Source organism: Corticium candelabrum, chromosome 1 (assembly GCF_963422355.1).
Source record: "Corticium candelabrum chromosome 1, ooCorCand1.1, whole genome shotgun sequence".
In the NCBI taxonomy this organism is placed as follows: Eukaryota; Metazoa; Porifera; class Homoscleromorpha; order Homosclerophorida; family Plakinidae; genus Corticium; species Corticium candelabrum.
The window spans coordinates 15,430,193-15,449,402 of NC_085085.1; the positions used below are offsets into that span (position 1 = coordinate 15,430,193).

At 39.4% G+C, this 19,210-nt stretch overlaps 2 protein-coding genes across 4 annotated transcripts; one reads left to right on the top strand and one right to left on the bottom strand.

Moving 5' to 3' along the window:
* The first annotated feature begins 370 nt into the window (after nt 1-370).
* On the top strand, nt 371-17,240 carry LOC134191823 (neurofibromin-like). Of its 2 annotated transcripts, XM_062660447.1 has the most exons (69): nt 371-472; nt 542-715; nt 776-838; nt 912-977; nt 1,981-2,087; nt 2,471-2,577; nt 2,642-2,709; nt 2,777-2,852; nt 3,037-3,140; nt 3,198-3,254; nt 3,314-3,703; nt 3,766-3,840; nt 3,899-3,946; nt 4,001-4,123; nt 4,186-4,299; nt 4,363-4,442; nt 4,507-4,630; nt 5,056-5,115; nt 5,174-5,360; nt 5,677-5,750; nt 5,808-5,897; nt 5,951-6,004; nt 6,062-6,141; nt 6,255-6,338; nt 6,413-6,526; nt 6,605-6,662; nt 6,719-6,832; nt 6,889-6,927; nt 6,983-7,083; nt 7,136-7,208; nt 7,268-7,395; nt 7,615-7,728; nt 7,790-7,980; nt 8,051-8,259; nt 9,497-9,580; nt 9,639-9,823; nt 9,882-9,974; nt 10,248-10,290; nt 10,346-10,427; nt 10,980-11,056; nt 11,115-11,212; nt 11,282-11,443; nt 11,500-11,607; nt 11,668-11,838; nt 11,955-12,081; nt 12,144-12,281; nt 12,340-12,450; nt 12,510-12,563; nt 12,621-12,722; nt 12,902-13,039; nt 13,101-13,163; nt 13,226-13,343; nt 13,401-13,486; nt 13,552-13,743; nt 13,799-14,011; nt 14,070-14,187; nt 14,247-14,390; nt 14,459-14,527; nt 14,605-14,762; nt 14,822-14,883; nt 14,941-15,055; nt 15,119-15,253; nt 15,314-15,403; nt 15,460-15,718; nt 15,783-16,027; nt 16,086-16,186; nt 16,245-16,402; nt 16,457-16,503; nt 16,697-17,240. In XM_062660447.1, exons 1-69 carry the CDS (start codon nt 416-418, stop codon nt 17,057-17,059), a joined length of 8,112 nt encoding a protein of 2,703 aa, XP_062516431.1. In that variant the 5' UTR covers nt 371-415; the 3' UTR covers nt 17,060-17,240. The 2 variants fall into 2 exon arrangements, with proteins under 2 accessions (XP_062516431.1, XP_062516439.1); XM_062660455.1 differs by lacking the exon at nt 6,255-6,338.
* Nucleotides 17,241-17,559: 319 nt separating this feature from the next.
* Nucleotides 17,560-19,189, bottom strand: LOC134191838 (uncharacterized). 2 transcript variants are annotated; one of them, XM_062660475.1, is made up of 2 exons: nt 19,053-19,189; nt 17,560-18,694 (listed from the first exon to the last, which is right to left on the bottom strand). In XM_062660475.1, exon 2 carries the CDS (start codon nt 18,661-18,663, stop codon nt 17,893-17,895), a length of 771 nt encoding a protein of 256 aa, XP_062516459.1. In that variant the 5' UTR covers nt 18,664-18,694; nt 19,053-19,189; the 3' UTR covers nt 17,560-17,892. The 2 variants fall into 2 exon arrangements, with proteins under 2 accessions (XP_062516459.1, XP_062516450.1); XM_062660466.1 differs by having other exon boundaries at nt 18,770-19,185.
* Nucleotides 19,190-19,210: the final 21 nt, after the last annotated feature.

Below are 19,210 nucleotides of genomic sequence, written 5' to 3' on the forward strand. Positions count from 1 at the left end.
TCGTAATCAGCCAAGTAGAAGTACAAGCATATTATCAGGTGTCTAGTTTTGATTACTTTTCGACGGCAGCTTTCGACGCAAGGTTGAGCTGTCGGATGTTTGGCTGAGAGTTCGCTGGACTCTCACATCACACCAACAGCTTCGAGACAATCTGCTTCATTTGCGGTCTTACCATCGCGAGGTGCAGCACGGAAGAAACAAGAGGATCATTGATACAAATTATACACCTCCAGCTACTATTAGTTGAAGTGCGTTTTCTTCCTAGCGCCATGGTTTCAGATCCCACTCCTGACACCACGAGGTTTTTTTTACATACGGGATCTCATTGAAACTTCTCCGGGATACGCTGACCAGCTTGTGACCCCATGGTGGTATACGACCGGAAACGATACGTCCGGAAGAAAATCGGTATCTCATGTCGTCAGAAACAGCTCGTTGTGTCAACGCTGTGCTACAGCGATTCGAAACTGAGGTATGCACGTACAGGTCGTGCTGAAAGTCGCACTAGGGATGTCTTAACGATGTGTCCGTCTGTTTTCAGCTTCCTTACAAGAAAGGAGGTGAGGTGAAAGCTGTTGACGACCTGTCGACAGAGAACCGGCGTTGTGTCATCAGTCTCAGCTCGAATCACTTTCAGTTGGTGCTCGCAGAGCTAACGTCGACGCTTAAGAACGTAACAAGAATTGGTTCCACGCAAACCGTCGCAGTCTCAGCAGTACGTCAGTTTTGTGTTGTGTGAGCGGTAAGGTTTCCCTATACAGAGTGACTCGTTTAGGATTCTGGAAGAGTGCTATCGGAGTTGATAGTTTTGGAAACTCTTCGAGCATGTTTGGAGACTGTAAGCTACACGTCGATCCGCACGCATTGCAGCTTGTATTTGTGCGTCATTTGGTGATGATTCTTGTGTGTAGCAGCCGCAGGGCAAACGTGCAGTGGAGACGAGAACGTTCTCGATTCTATTGCCATGCATTGCACATGTATGGATGATATATTGTGGTGTTCACTGCAGATGTTTGTCATACAGACTAACAGATTGCATGTACGTCATTTCAAATTAATTTTCTAGAGGAAGTTACTGTAGACATAGAGAATTGAAACCTCAGATGGCTTGTGGTAATTTCTAGATGACCTATAATAATAGACGAGTGAGATTTACAATAGCTTGTTTTGTGCGGATGCTTTTCGGTATTTGTCACGTAGTGACATCAGGATGGCTGGTTGAAATATGAAGTAAAAATTTACTATTATTACTCTTTAAAATTACGAAAATTGAAATATACATATATAGTTAAGTTTTAAGAATCTAAGAGCACATTTAAATTTTATTTTGACAATTTTTTATGCTTTAGCTTCTATTTTTGTTAGTGCCAAGTGCTACTAAATTTTTAGAAATGAAAGTATGTAGATCATAATATATGTATAGTTTCACTGTTATCATATTATGTTGGATGGAAGTATAATTATATGCACTCTTCCTGTTTGTCACTATTAGCAAATAGTGAGGTGAGGTCTGATGAAAGTACAGGGTTGGGTTAGTTACTATATTTTATAGTAATAATTGCTAATGAAAAACGCAGTGCCAGCATACAGCACTGAACATCTATTGATGTATCTACATTATCTGTCCATTAATGAAAGCAGTTTTTGTAAATGTACAGCATTATAGTTATTAGCTGCTACTAGATGACTTAAAGAGCAATTTAAAGCTTGCCATGGTAGACCTTGTGGAAGCTGCATGATTAGCAATAAACGTATTCCAATACTGAATAGGGTACATAATGTGTAACTATATATACTCAATCTAACTCAAATGGTATGTACTACTCACAGTGTGCACTCACCATAGTGTAGTAATGCTTGAGAAGCTCAGTCACCATTCATGGCTATATTTGGGGTGTAAGTCATGTTTAGCCATTTGGTTTGCTCTTGTTGTTGCTGTTATATCTGTTATAGGTAAATAGCTGTTTGTCTAATTCTTAGTTGATTGATTCATCCGAGTCTGCCAAAGTCAGAGCTGTTGCTGCACGTACGCTCACTACACTCAGTGCAGATAACTTTGATCAAATACTCGCAAGAATACATCCCTGGTAAAGTACACATTTTGAAATAGATTACAAATAGGGTAGTTATTGTGCAGAATAGATTGATTACGAGAAAACTGTTAAAACTACATGTAACATTTAATTATGATGACCGTGTTGTGAAAATTGTGTTGTGACTATAAGTACTGTGTGCATGTAATGGTGTGAAATGGTACTGACAAACCTAAACACTCGCTTCGTTTGAACCACACAGAGTCATTGTCTGTATTGCCTTTAAAATATGGACGCTTAGTTTGACATAGTAACATAAGCAATGGCCTGACGACGATGGTGGTGGTGGTGGTGGTTATGATGATGTATTAATAACTTAATTATTGTGGTGTTTTTATCTTGTTCTTTCCAGCTCATGTTGTGTTTGTTATTGTTAGTCTTTTATTGCTTGCACAGTCAAGTGAAGATTCATTGCAGTTTGGAAACATCACTCTAATTCAGCATATTGATGTGGACGCTGTGAGGCTAAGAACACTTATAGGAGGTGAAATAACTCTTAGCAGAGTTAGTGAAGTATGGTATTGACATGTATGTATTATCTTTGGTAGAGCTCAGTCGATGTTTCAAGTCACTTAAACGTGCTGGACAGTACTGTGTTTGTGATCAAGTGCAGAAGGTTTGTCACTGTTGTGTTGGTAAACTGTGAAGATTGTTGTTAACTGTGTCAATGTGATATAAACTAGGCAATTTGGAACTGGATCGAGCATTATCCAACTGAATACAATGAGTTTTTGAAGACCCAGGATGCATCTTTGAGTGGTAGGATTTTGTGTATTGGCATGTGCTAATAATAAGTGTGAGGGAGGTGATGGGTGTGAATGGGCACATGTATTCATGTTTGTGTGTGTGTGTGTGTGTGTGTGTGTGTGTGTGTGTGTGTGTGTGTGTGTGTGTGTGTCCGTCCGTGTCCGTGTCCGTGTGTGTGTTTATTTTACTTTTGTAGGTTCAGCAGTGAAGCTGTTTGATGAAGTAGAGCAATTTGCCAACAGTGACAAGAGACGGAATGCTGTGTGGCGGTTGCAAATTCTTCTCTTATTTTTGTGTCCAGTGAGAAAAGCTGTGTAGAGTTTTTATCATGTTTATATTGTTATGTGTAATGGTCAGAACATAGTTTTAAGTTTTTCTGCTGAAGAAATCGATAAAACAAATTACGATGATAAGGTTGTATTGAGACAGTCCTTTTACAACACAGTTATGTTTTTCACAGTTCTATTGTATAGGTTTTATTTCTTTACAAAGCTGTGAGTGCAATGTCAAGTTCCAATCGAATGATATGCGATGCGGGAGTTCAAGCCTGTGTCAACGTTTGCAGACTTTGTTCATACGTTAATAGACTAGATACACCTGTTGTGAAGTACTTTGTGACAATGTTCCAGTCAAAGCTTCAAGATATATTATTTGATTCAAAAAAGTTGTACATGCAACAGTCAGTAGTTGGGATTCCTAAAGTCCAAGTTCCTGACGAGCAAGAAGCAAGGATGCACTGTTTTATGGCTCTTTTTCGAATAAACTACAGGAACAACTATCTCGCAAATGTCTGCTTTCATTCAGATGCTCCCCTGTTGTTCAAGGTCGTGATAGTGAAGGCCATGAGAAGAATTATTGATGAGGTGTTCATCTTCTTTTATTACTAGTGCTGTTGTTGTTATGTTGAATGGGCTATGTGCTACAGGGTGTTGTAGTTCCATGGTGGCCTGGAGCTTATACTCTGTATCCATTTGCAGATCAACTGAGAAAGTTACTGCAGGTAGTACACAAATGTAATGAAGAGATCATGGGACATATTTTACTTTCTTTGTGCACAGAGTTGTGTGGACTGGTTGAAGAAACGACAAGCTGCAACAACAGGAACAGTGAGAAAGAGTGAAATATGTTGGAAACGTTTTATATATTGATTGGTTTAATAGCCTAGTCGAAGTCGTACTGCTGCTCTGGATCGAAAATCACTGGAGAATCAGCGTAAACTGCATTTAGAATTGGGAGGCAGTTTGTTGGAACTCTTCCTTTCTGAGCCTCAGTGTGCTTTGCATGTGAGCTAGGATAGCAGCACTCACAGTATGTTGATATGTATAATAGTCAATTTTCTTGTCAGAATTCTACCGATGGCCAACCAAATGACAGACACGAACTACTGAAACTGTTTAGTTACATTACATCACTTGTGCAGCATCCAACATTTGATGATTTGAGTAGTATTGCTAGTGAAGTGAGTGCTTGTTTTTCTGTTCTTGTAAGGCTATTAACATGTTTGTTTATTGGGTTATGGTAGGTTTTGCTTCAGCTGACTCGGCATGAGTCTATGGAGACATGGAATCCTGAGAACAGTGTTCCAACAGTATGGGAAGTGAGGTATGGTGTAGTACGTACCTTGCCAGTGTTTTGTGGGTTAGACATGTTCTTTATTATTATTTAGCTCTCAGGTCATTTTTAGTATCGGTATGAAGTTTACAAGTCATAAGGCGAAGAATTTGCTTTCACTAATTCAGATACTGCAAGCTATTCTTATGCAAAGGAACTGTTTTCTATTGGATCATCAGGTATCATTAATCATTAGACTAACTGTGCTATACAGGAGTCATTATATAGACATTTAGACAGGCAGGCAGGCAGACTGACAGACAGGCAGGCAGACTGACAGACAGTCAGGCAGGCAGGCAGGCAGACAGACAGACAGGCAGGCAGGCAGACAAGGAAAGTGAAGAGAATGAACAATATACACAATTATTAATGTGGTTTACTGTACAGCCCTCATAGGGCTGGTTTCTGTAGAGTTTTAGTTTGGTAGAGATTTTGTGCGATTGGGACAGTAGAGTTGCTTAGTTGTGTTGATTGTAGATTTCAATATTGAAAATATATGTATTGGACAGACAGACAGACAGACAGACAGACAGACAGCGCAGTAGGAATGTAGTTGTAGAAGGTGAGATGATAGTATATTAAACATTTGTTGTTATATGGTTAGGCTGATGCTTTTGTTGGCAGCGACATGGAGATGTGCCAGCAAGCACAAACAGTTCTTGAAGTAAACGATTTCAGGGCAATTTAGTATTATTTTATGTACAGTTTTTTATAACTTGCAGGTGGTTATGCTTACATCTCTCTGCAGCTCGAATGTAGAGATAGTTCAAACAGCACTAAAGTGTCTTCAGCAAATGTGTGATGAGGTGGACATAAAAGGAAGTATGGAAGACGTCAGTGACATGCCTGTTGACTCGAACCTCACTACGTACCGGGATTTAGGAGATTTGGCAAGGGCAATGCCTACTGGTGAGTGCTTTGCATTCATTTCAGTAAGATGGCAGTGCAGTTGTGGTTATATTATACTTGCGAGGTATTTGTAAAGTTATTGTCTAACTAGTAACTAAAGTTGTACACAGTGCACAGCAACGTACAGTACTAACGTCACCAAACATACCAAGAATATTTACTGGTTTTCCAACTTCTATATTATTGAAGGAATTAGGATTGCTTTCTCATATGGTAGTTAAATGTGTTGATTCTGAAGCTGCATATAGCATTCACATATAATTATGCACACAAACAAGCAAACAAACACAATTACAACAAACGTTATTTCTTTTAGGTCGCGTAGCTCAACAGAAAAAGATCTTGCATCTGCTTAGACAGATGGCAGAGCCAACTCCTGGGAACTCACAGGTTATACTATGTGTGATCCATTGCATATGATTCCAATAAAAGCATGTTTGTTACCAGGCATGGGAAGACACATTCACTCAGTGGCAAGCATCCACACTCGTACTAAAATCACAATCAAAAGAACTTGAATCAACTGGAGATTCTATAGTATTGAGTCACTTGTTGTAACATTAGAATTGTTTTGTCACGACTTTATGTAGAAAAGTGTGAAACCACGACAAACTCAGAGTCCTCCAGCTGTATCTCAGGTTGAGGTAAAGTGGATAATTATGTGATCTTTGGTAGTGTTGTGTAGCTTGGGATTGTCGTAGCTGCAGACTCAGTTTTTGGATTGGCTTCACATGACGGGTTTTTTGTGTGCACTTGGAGGACTATTGATGCCACAACGAAGGTAAAGTTTGTGACTGCTTGCTGTGCTACTTTTTTGGAACAAGAATGTGGCTAAACAATAGTGGTTTGTGATACTAAAGGCACTACTAAACTTTCCACTAATCATTTATTTAGAAACTCAGCATCACTTAAAGTAGAGCCCAGACTCAGACATGAATATGAACAGGCTTATTATGGTTCATCTCTTCGTCCAAAGAGGCTAGTTTGCACAGACTACGTACTGCTAATGTTAGTTTCTAAACCATGAATGCTAAATTTGTCTTCACTTGTAGGAGCAGTCGCCCTACATCTCTTCCAGATTTTACTTCATTGCTTTCATCAAGGAGGAGTGACAGTTTGGGTGGATTAAGTATAAGCAAGCTGACGTCAAATCCATTGATCAAGAAGTAGGTTATCAAGACGTGTTGATAATTGATGATTGATTGTGTTGAGTGCTGTAATTTGTGTCTGATATACATATATAGATTTATTAATGAAATTGTTGGTCTTCTTGTATGCAGCTCAGATACATTTGGACTTGAAGTGAGCTATTTTTTGTCTTTTCTTATATATTGTTAACTTTTTAATGTGTTTACTAGATTCGTGAGAATGTACGAGATCTGTTAGGGCATGAGTTGCATCCTGCTTTTTATCCTATTGTATACCAAGAGATTACAGATTGTGTTCGTGCTTTTTCACCTAATACTGGCCAGGTATGTGTCACTTTGTTGCTTTTGTAGCAATGTAGTAAGATGATGGCTTATTGCAGGTAACTGTCAATGATAGAAACACTTTGTTTGTTGAACAAGTAATTATGTTTCATGGCTTGCTGTTGTGTGAGATGACCAATTTGTCATTTGTAGGTGCTGTCTGTTGGCAAGATGATGTTAGAGACGGAGCTTGATTCTGCTGAAGATTATTTTCTGTTTTCTAGCTTGGAGACAACAGTCATTACACTGGCAAGGTGTGGACTGTCTTGCTTTGGTCATTTGTGTGGTTCTATTAAGTGCTTTTAGATACGCTCGAAGTCTTGATCTAAGTCATAAGTCTCTAGTTGTGAAATTCAAGTTTTGTCAGATGGTGGATGCTGTGAGGAACATGGAATGATTGGTTGGTTTTTTGGTAGTTGGTAAGCTGTTCTTTAATAGATTTTGCGTCGTCGAGGTGAGCTAACCTTTAACCACGAGATACGTTTTCGCAACAAGTTGCTGGAATATGTATCTGACTGGGTAATGACATCAAATGGTTCAGAACATGGCACAGACTCTATTTCAAGGTATGCGTACTTTTGTCTCAGTTATTGCCTTGTGTTATTCAATAGCATGTCTGCTTTCTTACTCTACTGCTTGCTTATCGTTCACTTTTTTGTGTTTCTTTGATTTCAGTTTTTACTTACACATGGCTGTATATTTGCTTGTATGTGTTGTGCTTGCTAGCGTTTTTGTCAGGTTTTCTATGTGTCAGATAAGTTGGATCGTGTGTTTGATGTGGACAGGGATGTAGACTTGGCTAGTGTGCGTACCTTGGCCAACCTGTTGGAGGGTCTTCCACTGCATCCTGAAGAGACAGAGTCAGACTTAGCAGAAGAGAAGTCAAAGCTGTTTTTAAAGTGATTGACTTTGGATTGTCCCAACTAGTGAACAGATTAATTTGTTACTTCTTACTGACAGATACTTTACGTTGCTGACAAACTTGTTGGCTGACTGCCAGGACGATGGTGTTCTTTCATCTGTGCAAAGAGATATGTTGTCGTACAGTGCTACAATTTCTCGTCACATAGTTGCAATTAGACAGCATGCAATAACTGCTGTCGCAAATCTTTTGAATGCCAATTTGGAAACTGGTTTGGTGCATGCACTCGGTATGACTTGTGTTGTTCTGCTTATGTGCTGCATTTGGACTGAAGTGCTTACCATTGGTTGGTCATCTAGGTCTTGCTTATACTGAAGATCCACAAACTAGAGCCACGTTTATGGAAGTTTTGACGGCAACTTTGAAGCAGGGGACTGAATTTGGCACTTTGAGTGAGACTGTACTGATGGATCGCTATGAGAAAATGGTTGATATTGTGCTGACTGAAGAAGATGGTCAAATGCCCATACTCTTGACTTTACTTGGAGCTGTTCCTCCATCTCAGTTGGTAGGTTAATGCTTGGATTACACGTGGGTACTGTGTGACAGTAAAGCTAGGTTTACAATATGACGCTGGCAATGCTCGCGAGGACACTAATGACGATGCTCAGCCAGATGTCATATTGTAAACACTCACACGTTGTGTCACGAGCATTGTCTACGCTAGAGTTGATTCAAGTTCAACTGTAGCGTCCAAACAGGAAGTGCTCTAGCATCTACTGGAAGCACATGCCTTTCGTCGACAAATCAGATCAAATCCGGGAGTAAACTAACCGGAAGTAAACTATGGAAGAGAAGCCTACCGAAAGTGTGTAAGTATAGGTACGGCTTCTTGTGGCAGATCAAGTCACAGGAGCTTATAGATGCGAGGCACGAGAAAAATGCTTGGAAAAACATATTGAAAAAACCGGGCTCCCAGCAGCAGGTTGCGAAAAAATGTGGAAGCATCTTTGCGACAACTTGGTACGGGAGAAAATGAAAACCAAATCACCGACTTTGTATTCATGGTATACGATTATGATGAACATGCGTGAAGTGGCTCGTCGCTGACGCTTATTAAATGATATTGTAAATAGTACAGCGTCAGTATCAGCATTTTGGCACCTACTTGGTGTCTTCGCCAGCGTTCTTGCGAACATTGTCAGCGTCATATTATAAACCAGGCTTAAGTCAAAACTCAATATCGTTTATTTATTCTTAAACTTTCAATACATGTGATTCTGTTGTCATGAAGTTTGGATTGTAATTTTGATAACAATGTTGTGACTGTCTAGTAAATTGTCTCCACACTTACCCAATTTATTTTTGTCTGTTATGTCTGTTGTCTATTTATTTGCCTATTTATATCTATACATATAATAAGGAGGTATAGTATGTGTTGGTAACTATTCTTTAGTAGTTTGGCTTTGTGGTGTTTGTCCAGATCATTTTCTTCTTCTGCATCTGCTTTTGTTTTGTCTTTTCAGAAAATGTGTCAGTTTGCACACTAATAGAAGTGCAGTAGATACCACTTGTTTAACAGGTTGGGGCGGAACAGTGTTGGGAATTGGTGGAATGAGTGATTAATGTCAACACATGCATGAGAATGGTCTTTTGTATTGAAACTTCTTTGAAAAATAGCTTTGTTTTATTAGTTTTGTAGGGCTGAAACAACTTAAAGTTTTTGTAAATGTTGTTTACTGATCATGCCATATCAACTCACTAATTATTTTACAGTAATTAATTGCAATGCTTTCTTGATTTAGGATGACCTAATTGAAGTTGTGTTGGGTGTGGTGGAGTCCAGACACCTCTTGTGTCAATTTGCCAAACCTATCTTGACCGAAGAGGTATATATACACACTTGAATAAGAAGCTTTTAGATGTGTTATTTAATCTGTAATGCAGGTGGAGAATACTGAATCTGTACAAACATTATTTCGTGGAAACAGTCTTGCCAGCAAAGTTATTGCCGGAACGTTCAAAGCTTTTGCTGGTGGTTTTCTTCACACTGTGGTAAAACCAATTATTGAAGTGTTCATTGAGACTCGGTCAGATCAAGGTTTATTGGGATATGAAGTAGACCCATCCAGGTCAGTTCTGCTTGTAACATATATTGATTGATTAGTTTATCTATTCGAAATGCGTTAGACTACCAGATGGAGAAGACATTGAGAGAAACCAAAAGAACCTTGTTGGATTGGCACAGAAAGTTTTTGATGATATTATTGATATGTCTAAGAGGTATTTAATTATTTTATGTAGTAGACCTAATATAAGGTGTTTTTCGTATTTTAGTTGAATTTCACATTGTTTGGCTTTTCTAAAGTTGCTTGTTTAGCCATGCATGGATGGATGATTGAATGATTTCTAAATCATCATGCATATGTGATAACTGAATGATACGTATTTCAATCACTTTGATGTTGGATACTGTAAAATAGCTTTTTGATTAGCAAGGGTCTCTTGTAGTGTGTTTGTGTTACTGAAATTATGCTGAATTTATTGTTTGTGTAGTTTACCTATTCAGATTCACGTGATATGCCATTGTCTGTACGAGGTAACTTGTTTTTCATTACTGTTGGCTAAACTGTTAATCATGTTTGGTCTTACAGGCTGTGGCTGGTCTATTTCCTGGTAGAGAACTGAATGCAGTTTGTAGTGCTTTCTTCTTGAGGTTCATTAATCCAGCTCTTGGTAGGGATAATGATATCTGATTTGTCCTAATTTTGTTGTTTTGGTATTGTCGATGTGTCTGTCCATTCTTTTTGTTTATCTCTTTACATTTATGCATTTGTGTGCTTGTTTATGTATGGATGTGTGTATGTTCTGTGAGTGTGTGTGTGTGTGTGCAGGTGCGTGTGCATGAGTGTATGATCACTTGAGTTACTTGTTGCTATGAGTTGTGTAAGCTTGGCATTCTTTTCTATTTATGAATTGCTACAATGAAACTCATATAGCAATTGGGAAGATGTAGTATGGCTCTAATTGTTGAAGTCTAAACAAGAAGATTCACAAATTTGTGAAGTTTGTAGATGACTTGTCATTTGGAGGATTCGAGGTTACTTTGGTGGGCTATTTTTTATTATTTATGTAGGACTTGGTACTGGTGTTGTAATTGTACAGTTTTATGTATGTCTTCTTCGCATGTATGTCATAATGAAAGGAACTATGTGGAAATGTGCACATATACGTGTATAGTACGTGTTCTTTAGTAGCATAGTGTAGCATATTTTGTTTCATGTGAAGTTTTACCTGGTTATTATGGCCTCAGTCAAGGAGACTTGAATCGATCATCAAAGAGGACAGTTGTTCTGCTGTCTAAGGTATGCTTATTATGGCCATTAAATGCTTGAAGGATTAATTTTGTGCTGTTGTTTGTAGCTTCTTCAGAATCTTGCCAATAATGTTGAATTTAAGAAGGAGCAATTCATGTTTTGTTTCAACAAATTTCTGTCCGAGAATGCTAGTAAGGCTGACAGGTGACATATATGACTGTTATTATGTGCTAATAGGATTGGTTACATAATCGATTTTTTTACTATCAACAGTCTTGCCCAACATTTAGCTGAACTACCCAGCAAACCAGTCATTGTAGTTGATGAACCAGCTGAAGTTGAAGCAGATGTTCCATTTGTAAAGGAAACTGATAAGCTGTTGTTGCATGAGCTGTTGTGGTCACAACAAGAGGTGATAAAGAATGATCTTTTTCGGTAAGTCATAAGCTAGTTACTTGGTTAATGATGAACAGATGTAGTGTTGTGTTCAGAGTGAATGGGAAATTAGGAAAACGACTTTACGAGCCTTTGGCCACGTTGCTAGCTCAGCTAGGACAGCCAGACTCAAAGCTACTACGTAGACGAGGTTTTGAAAGAACGTTAGTTGATATAGCGGCATATTAGTTGTTTTCATTGTAGTCTAATGTGCTGGTGTTCAGTTTGACTCGTTTAGATGCTGTTAGTTCACCTATGGAAGAGTATCTAGTAACAACTGGTACTGGCATAGATCAAGAGCAAATGGATGACATGAAGAAATTGAAAATATTTTATCGAGATGGCAAGTCAAGGGCTGGAAATCCAGTGTGTTACTATGTTGCAAGAAAATTTAAGTGAGCAATGTATATTAGTGTACAGAATGTTTGAATACATGAGACTATTTTTAGTTAATGTATGGTAATTCTGATTATGAATGTTTCTGATCCTGCTGACTGTTGATTGTTGGTAGGCCTGATTTTGAGCATCAACATGAACTTCTCTTGTATCACATTTTGTTGACAGTGAAGTCTCTGCTTCGCAGGCCATGGGAACTACTCATTGATTTGACTGAAGTGCGGCGAGAAAGTGCACCAAAGGTCAGTCAAGTGTGTAGAAGCACTGACATGAAATTACATCTGTATATACGTTTTATGTGAAGATTGAGTATTTGTCCAAGTTAGTTCGAGTTATTCCATCATCTATGGCGCAAAACTTGGTTGTGCTGTATGTGTACAATTGTAACACATGGGCGAGGCATTATTTTCGCCATGTTGATCGGTTGTTGTCTAAAGTCAAGGTAACCACAACTGTTGCTAACTGGTACATATCAGATGTAATATGTTTATGGTTTACAGGGCAATAAGAAAGTGGTCTTTTTAGATAATTTGCAAAAATTACATGAGTTTATTGATCCTTCAGACCTGAAACTTTCTTCATCAACAACTTCATATGAGGAAACAACTCGAGTACTGATTTATGTATGCCACGTTGGCAAGTAAATTGAATGTATTTTGTACTTCTGTAGGTTTTTGCTGTTGCTAGCAAACTGTCAACACGTTCTATTCCCACAACAATAAAGGTTATTTTGTCTGGTTGGTCATTATTTTAGTTATGTTTTATGGTTTTTGTGCTGTAGGTGTGCTCACAATCATTTCAAGTGATTGTGAATGAGAAAGTGCGAGTTCTTGGTCAGTCTGTTTTAATTGTCGATTCTTACCACATTTCAGAATTGGAAGAGGTGTGTGTGTGTGTGTGTGTGTGTGTGTGTGTGTGTGTGTGTGTGTGTGAGAGAGAGAGAGAGAGAGAGAGGGAGGGAGGGAGGGAGGGAGGGAGGGAGGGAGGGAGGGAGGGAGGGAGGGAGGGAGGGAGGGAGAAGGTTGCATGTGTAGTCTCTGGAATTGTTTGTACTGTTTATAGGCTACTATTCTGGATGGGAACACTTTGTCGCTGAAAACTACAGACGGAATGCCAACAATGAAATTCACAAGTGCAGATGCAGGAGACCTACTTAGTGGTCTTAATCATTTACATAATCGATGGTCGTTGAGTCAAACTGTAAGGGCCACAGGCAACATTCTCATGGATTTGTGGGTTACAAGAAGCTCTTGCATTGCAGGGCACACCTGGTGCAAGAAAAACAATCAGACCTGGGGATGTGCCAGGGACTCTACTTAACATGGTTAACAAATGCACATTTTGTATTATGTGGCTGTATATTGAAATTTATTGTTCATTTGTTAGGCTTTATTGAATCTTGGTAGCTCTGATCCAAGTTTAAGACTGGCAGCCTACAACTTGCTTTGTACACTGACAAGTCACTTTCACTTGCAGATTGAACGAGAACTAACTGAAGCGCAGGGTTTGTACGCTTTGTTTAGGTTGGGTAGGCTTTAGATTTACTCTATGCTTTATACAGGTGTTTGCATCCCTGGAAATAATACAATCTTCATCAAGACAATAAGTGGTCTACTGGCTTCTAATGAACCTCATCTTACTCTAGAGGTCTTTACTGTTGTGTTAGACTGCTAAGAGAATGTTGTAGTAGTATGATACTTATATTGTTTCAGTTTTTGGAAGAGAGTATTACTGGCTTTCAAAGTTCTGATGGAAGTTCCAAGTCATTGTGTCTCGAGTTTATTGCTCCTTGGTTACCCAACCTGGCAAGATTTATATCCAGGGAGCAGCCAGATGAACAAAAAGCAAGCAAAGTGAAACGAATACTTGAAAAACTAATACTTTTGACTGTTGCTGAAAAAGAAGTATTATATCACTTTCGTATTGTCTCTTGTATAACTTACATTTTTTTCTGTGCAGTCTCAGATGTACCCTTCCATTCAGGCTCATGTGTGGGGTACTATTGGCCAAGTACCAGAGCTGCTTGACCCACTGCTGGTCACTTTCTTGAAGACTAGTGCTGGTGGTGGTCTTGGGTCTGACAAGGTTGAAGTGATTGCTGATACAACGGTGTCGCTAGCAACTTCAAATAAACAACTTGTGTCGAGCAAAGTAGTCAAGAAGCTGTTAAAGGTTGTGGTGCTAGAGTTGACATTGAGATATTCTTAATGAGTGCACTTGAATTGTGTAGTTGATTGGCAGAACATGGAATTCTCCCACACGATTTCTTGAGCAACATATTTTGTGGGAAGAAGCAGCGATATTGGTCAAGTTTCTTCTCATGCTGTCTTTCAATGATCGTCTGGATGGTAGGAATTGCAACTATTAAGTTGTGTGATGTTGGAAATAGAAATGTTCTTGATTTCAGTTGTTCACAACCTTCCTCATCTATTCCACATTGTAACATTGTTGAGTTCTATTGGTCCAGTATTTGTTCGAGCTTCGGTTCATGGGCTGGTATGCAATGTCATTCATTCACTTTGTACTCGAGCTGAAGAACTACAACTAAAAGGTCTTATGCAACACAAGCTGAGTTTGTTTGAAGGCATGTATTATTGATTTTGCATGGCCATTTCTTAGAATCTACAGTTAGAGCACTAAAAGTGAAGTTGAGTGAGTTGTCGCAACCTAAATTTCATCTCTGGTTTGGTAAGTTTCTACTATAACAAGTTGTATTATTACATATATCTGGTCTCTTGTACTTATTGTATTGTTCAAATGAGCAGGAATTAGCAAGGTGAAGTCATCTGCTGTTGCTGCATTTCAACCTGCTCCTGAAGACAAGATGATGAGGTCACTAAACAGTTTACCTCGAGATGAGTCTGAGATTGCTATTGTACAGCATATAGAATCTATTTCTTCATTTTTGTATGAGACTGTGCAGGTACCCATGTGTACTGTAAGGTCTCAGGTTGTGTTGTTGTCATGCTGTGTTGTTGTCAGCTATGTGTGAATGACATGGTGGAGTGCACATGGATAGCTCAATGGAGACAGCTAGTTGAAAGGTATTCCAGTTAGTACTGACTGTTTCTAATGAGATGATATTCCTTTGTTCTCACTAGGGCGATGTACCAGTATAATCCTCCGCTTCAGCCAAGAGCGCTAGTCACATATGGAGTGTTGGCAGACCAAGCTAATGAAGACACGGTGTCACACCTGCTCAAAATTCTTTGTGAGGTTGTTTTTGTTTTTGTTTTGGCTTCTAAGCTATATTGCAGGAAGATGATGTTTCATTTGCAGTTTTTGGACAAGTTTTGTGATGAAGTTCTGCTTGTCAAGGCTGTTTTAATGTGCTTAACACGAGTTGTCATTGTTCTTTGTAAAGATTCTCGATATCCACCCATCCTATTCTGGGTTGCTGTTTCGTGTTTGCAGGTGTTGTTGTTTTCTTGTGCAATAAATCAAGACGCGTTACTGTTTTGGGTTGTGTTGAAGTTGACTTCAGAAGACGTGTTTGCATCAGCACTTGCTTTACTTGAAGCAACTTTACAGACTATGGATGTAAATGGAGCTTTTGACAAACAGGTGGCAGTTACAACCTTATGTGAACAACCATGATGTGTGACTCTTTGGTTTTGTAGACTGCTGGGTCTCATTTGATGAGTGCTCGTAAGGCTTATGATTTGTACTTCTCTCAACTGGATCGAGTATTAGGGATCAGCTTTACAACCAATTTTGATTTTGCTTTGGCTTGTATTCTTATGAAGGGTTTGTTTCATCCCTCACCACTAACAGCAACGCGAACTGTTCAACTGCTCCAGATGATGGTAAGCATTAGTGGGAAGAAATATAGACAAAAGAAGGACGATGTGGTAGCAGAGAATTTGCCATACTTGACTGGTAAAGTGTATGTTGAATGTCAGTAAGTGCCGCTGACAAATTCGTGTGTTAATGACAATTATAGTGCTGTTTCCCAAATGTGATGAGTCTCGATTCTTACTTTTGTGTACTTCTGCCTCTAAATTTTCAACTTCTGGCTCCAAACGTTCAACACTTCGTGTTCGTGCCAGTTGTAGTTTTGGTACCTTGTCATCATTTGGTAACCCTGGCGCTCTAGACGATGATCTAGAAAGGCCACACGTATCACTACTAGTTGACAAGAATTTGGCATCTAATCAGACAAGTCAGCATCTCTTACTCTTTCTTTTGGTATGCGACAAACTATTGTTGTAGGATTCTAATTGATAACAGAAATTACTTTTTTCAGATTCAGTTATTTCTCCATAGCACTAATGAAAAGGAGCTTGAACATTTGTTGTATGCTTTGGCAGACATAGCCAAGGCATTTAGTTCTGCTTTTCTATCTTCGTAAGAATATCTTTACAAACTGTTTCATTAGTTTGTACCATGCTTTTGGTGCTATTAGATTTGGCTTATTCGTTTCAAAGATGGAGGACATTTTGCAACACACTCAGAATCCAATCTTGCTAAAGGCAGTACGTGAGATGCTAGAAGCATGCTGTGGGAGTAATTCTGAAACAGTTGGCAAAGAGTCATTAGTTAATGCAACATTGTATTTGAATGGTAAAGACTTGTATGTGAAAAGTACCGAACAAGATGTGACATGATGTGTTACAGAAATTGGCTTCTCTGGATTGATTCAGTTTCAGCCAACTTTTGATAAGGTACAAGTTTCATTTGGTATCAGATATTTTCTGTGAGGTGATTTGATGTGTGGTGGTGGTGGTGGTGGTGGTGGTGGTGGTGGTGTGTGTGTGTGTGTGTGTGTGTGTGTGTGTGTGTGTGTGTGTGTGTGTGTGTGTGTGTGTGTGTGTGTGTGTGTGTGTGTGTGTGTGTGTGATCATGTTTCCTTATCAGGGCTCACAATCAGATGTTACCCTTCAGCTGATCAGGAAGGCAATTACAGCAATTGTTAAACTAGCTACTGTTGATGAGCTTGAGTTTTTTCTTCCTCGCTGCCCTGATCTCTCAATTCCTCGGCTTGATAGAAGCCGACTGCAAGTTCGAAGTATAGGATCGCGTTCACCTGAACCAGGATCACCTGTTCTAGGAGAAATTCGTTCAGCAGTTTCTCTTGGTGATGTTTCTGTCCCCAGCGAACTAGTAACATCTTTACCAGCACGACATAATGTAACAGGGCTTTTAGGTGAATCAATGACTCAGTGGCATACAAATGGAGATGTTCGGACTCGATCAGCATCTGCAATTAAGCTAACGTGAGGGCTGAGTGTTGTGTTGCGTTGTGCTGAAATTTAATATTTGTAAGTATCAAGGTTTGAGCAAGGACTGTTATCATGTCATTTTACTACATTTGAGATATAGTAGATTTCGATACCTAATACTGACACCATGAGATGTGTGCAGTAGCAAGTGTAATGTCATTTTCTTCTTAATTTCCTGACTCATTACGAATTGTGACTACGTTTCATCTGTGAACCTTTGAAAAACAAATGCTGTATGTTACAGTACAGAGGAACAAGTCATTTTTTGTATTACTAAATTTTCCATGGAGTTGTGTTGTGTTGAACTGTGATCTGTACACACAATGGATAGTCCTTGTTTGATAAAGCTTACTACACCAATACATTGTAAGTTTAATAAGTAACAAATACCAGCTGAGTCAATGTATACCAGCCTTATTGAAACCTGATTGGTCTAGTAATATACCTGATGGAGGAGGAGCCAGAGTAACACTAATAGAAGTAACACCAGTTCGTTAGTCCACAGCTCATGTATTATCATTTGGACAACCATTTGTATTGTTGCCACCTCATTTTTGAATGTTCTTGGCTGTTCATTATACACTTGACTATATAAGACTTGCAAGCAATGTTCAGTTATCAAGATCAATCATATTCAGTTGTTATAACAGTAATTCATAATGCTAGTATTAATCTAACTGTCGTTAATTACAGACCACACAGTTAGTTATCCTAATAGTTTCAGTTTCCAAGTCTGCATCTACCTAGAATGTTGATAATATCTAACTATGGAACAGAGCACTTCAGAAACGGGACAATCATTTACTATTGACTTGTCTTGATGACTCAAATTCATGTTGGATATGGCCGAGTTGGGGTCGGTCGAGGTGGTGGTAGTTTCTTTTGTGCTTCACTCTTCAAGCGCCATTTATCACCAAACCAAGCAATAAATTTATCCCAATCACCTCGAGAAGTAAATTTCAAACTCTCATTCAATCCAAGTGTCCTCTCTCCTCGTAGGCAATTCCATTCAATTATTCGTCGCTGAGCCATCCACTGCATATCTGCCTCTTCGTGCCTCAACAGAAGATCAACAGAAACAACCCAGTCGGACGCAACGGGGGAATGAAACAACAACTCATACTCCAGACCATTCAATTGATCAAACTTCTTCCCATACAGCTGAAGAAACATCTGTTGCAACTCCGTGCAGAAACGCTGAGCATATCCCACATACTTCTTCCCACGCGTTCGTCGATGCTCAAACGTATAGATAGCTGGGCCATCGTTGATGAATGACTCCATGCTCAAGCCGCATTTTTCTGCTAATGACCGTGGGAGCATCGCCTCTGTCGGCTCAGTTCCCCCGCCCCTAGTCGACCTTGCAGTGAACCAACCAGAAAGTCGTTTGAATGTCTCATAAGTCTTGTAACACGGTTCTAGACGAGGTTTGCGAAGGTCACTGATAGTCTCGTAATCATCATCACCATTATTATCCTCGTCGTCATGCTCGTCACATGTCGATTCAAGTTCGAAACCATTCATTCCAGGCTTCAATCGCTTTACTTTCGTAGGCAACGCGACGTGAGTGATTGGAACGAGACCGCTTCTCCCGCTATCCATGTGTCTTGCGTGATACCAGAACAATCGCTCACTAGGACGCAAAAGAGTCAAAACGTCACGACAAGAGAACGACAGTTCTCCTTCTTCAGTAGGGGCAAAATCATACTCAGCTCTACATCGCGTGCCCGGTGCAACCGGGTTTCTCAAATCTTCCTCAAGTCTCTCCATACTACGTACAAAAAGGTTAGTACCTACGCATGCGTTCGTAGTCACCGTGTCACGTGCTCGCGACCCTGTCATGGATATCCTGTAAAAAATTGTATTTCCTGCCTCGATTCAATTTGATTGGATATTTAATAAAGCGCCGCTTACTGCCAAACTAAGAAATAAATCTAGCTCAATCAATTCGACAAGTGAATTTCAGATTCAGACTGTACATGTCGTCTCACCGCGGCCGCGCAGACTTAGCTTTCCACACTCAATTCATCGGTGAACCATTCACCACATGTCTGCCTCCTCTTCATCCGACAAATGTTGTACAGAGATAATCCACTCAAACGCAACTGGCGAATGAAATAGTAGCTCGCGCTCCTAAATCGCCAAGCCT

Excerpts from the sequence above, each read along its gene's own strand:
- LOC134191823 (XM_062660447.1), top strand. The coding sequence starts at position 416 with ATGTCGTCAGAAACAGCTCGTTGTGTCAACGCTGTGCTACAGCGATTC. Across the intron at positions 473-541 it reads TACAGCGATTCGAAACTGAG|CTTCCTTACAAGAAAGGAGG; the intron begins GTATGCACGTAC and ends GTCTGTTTTCAG. Across the intron at positions 6,005-6,061 it reads CAGCTGTATCTCAGGTTGAG|CTGCAGACTCAGTTTTTGGA; the intron begins GTAAAGTGGATA and ends GGATTGTCGTAG.
- LOC134191838 (XM_062660466.1), bottom strand. The coding sequence starts at position 18,903 with ATGACAGGGTCGCGAGCACGTGACACGGTGACTACGAACGCATGCGTA. Across the intron at positions 18,695-18,769 it reads GGCACGCGATGTAGAGCTGA|TGAGCGATTGTTCTGGTATC; the intron begins GTATGATTTTGC and ends TTTGCGTCCTAG.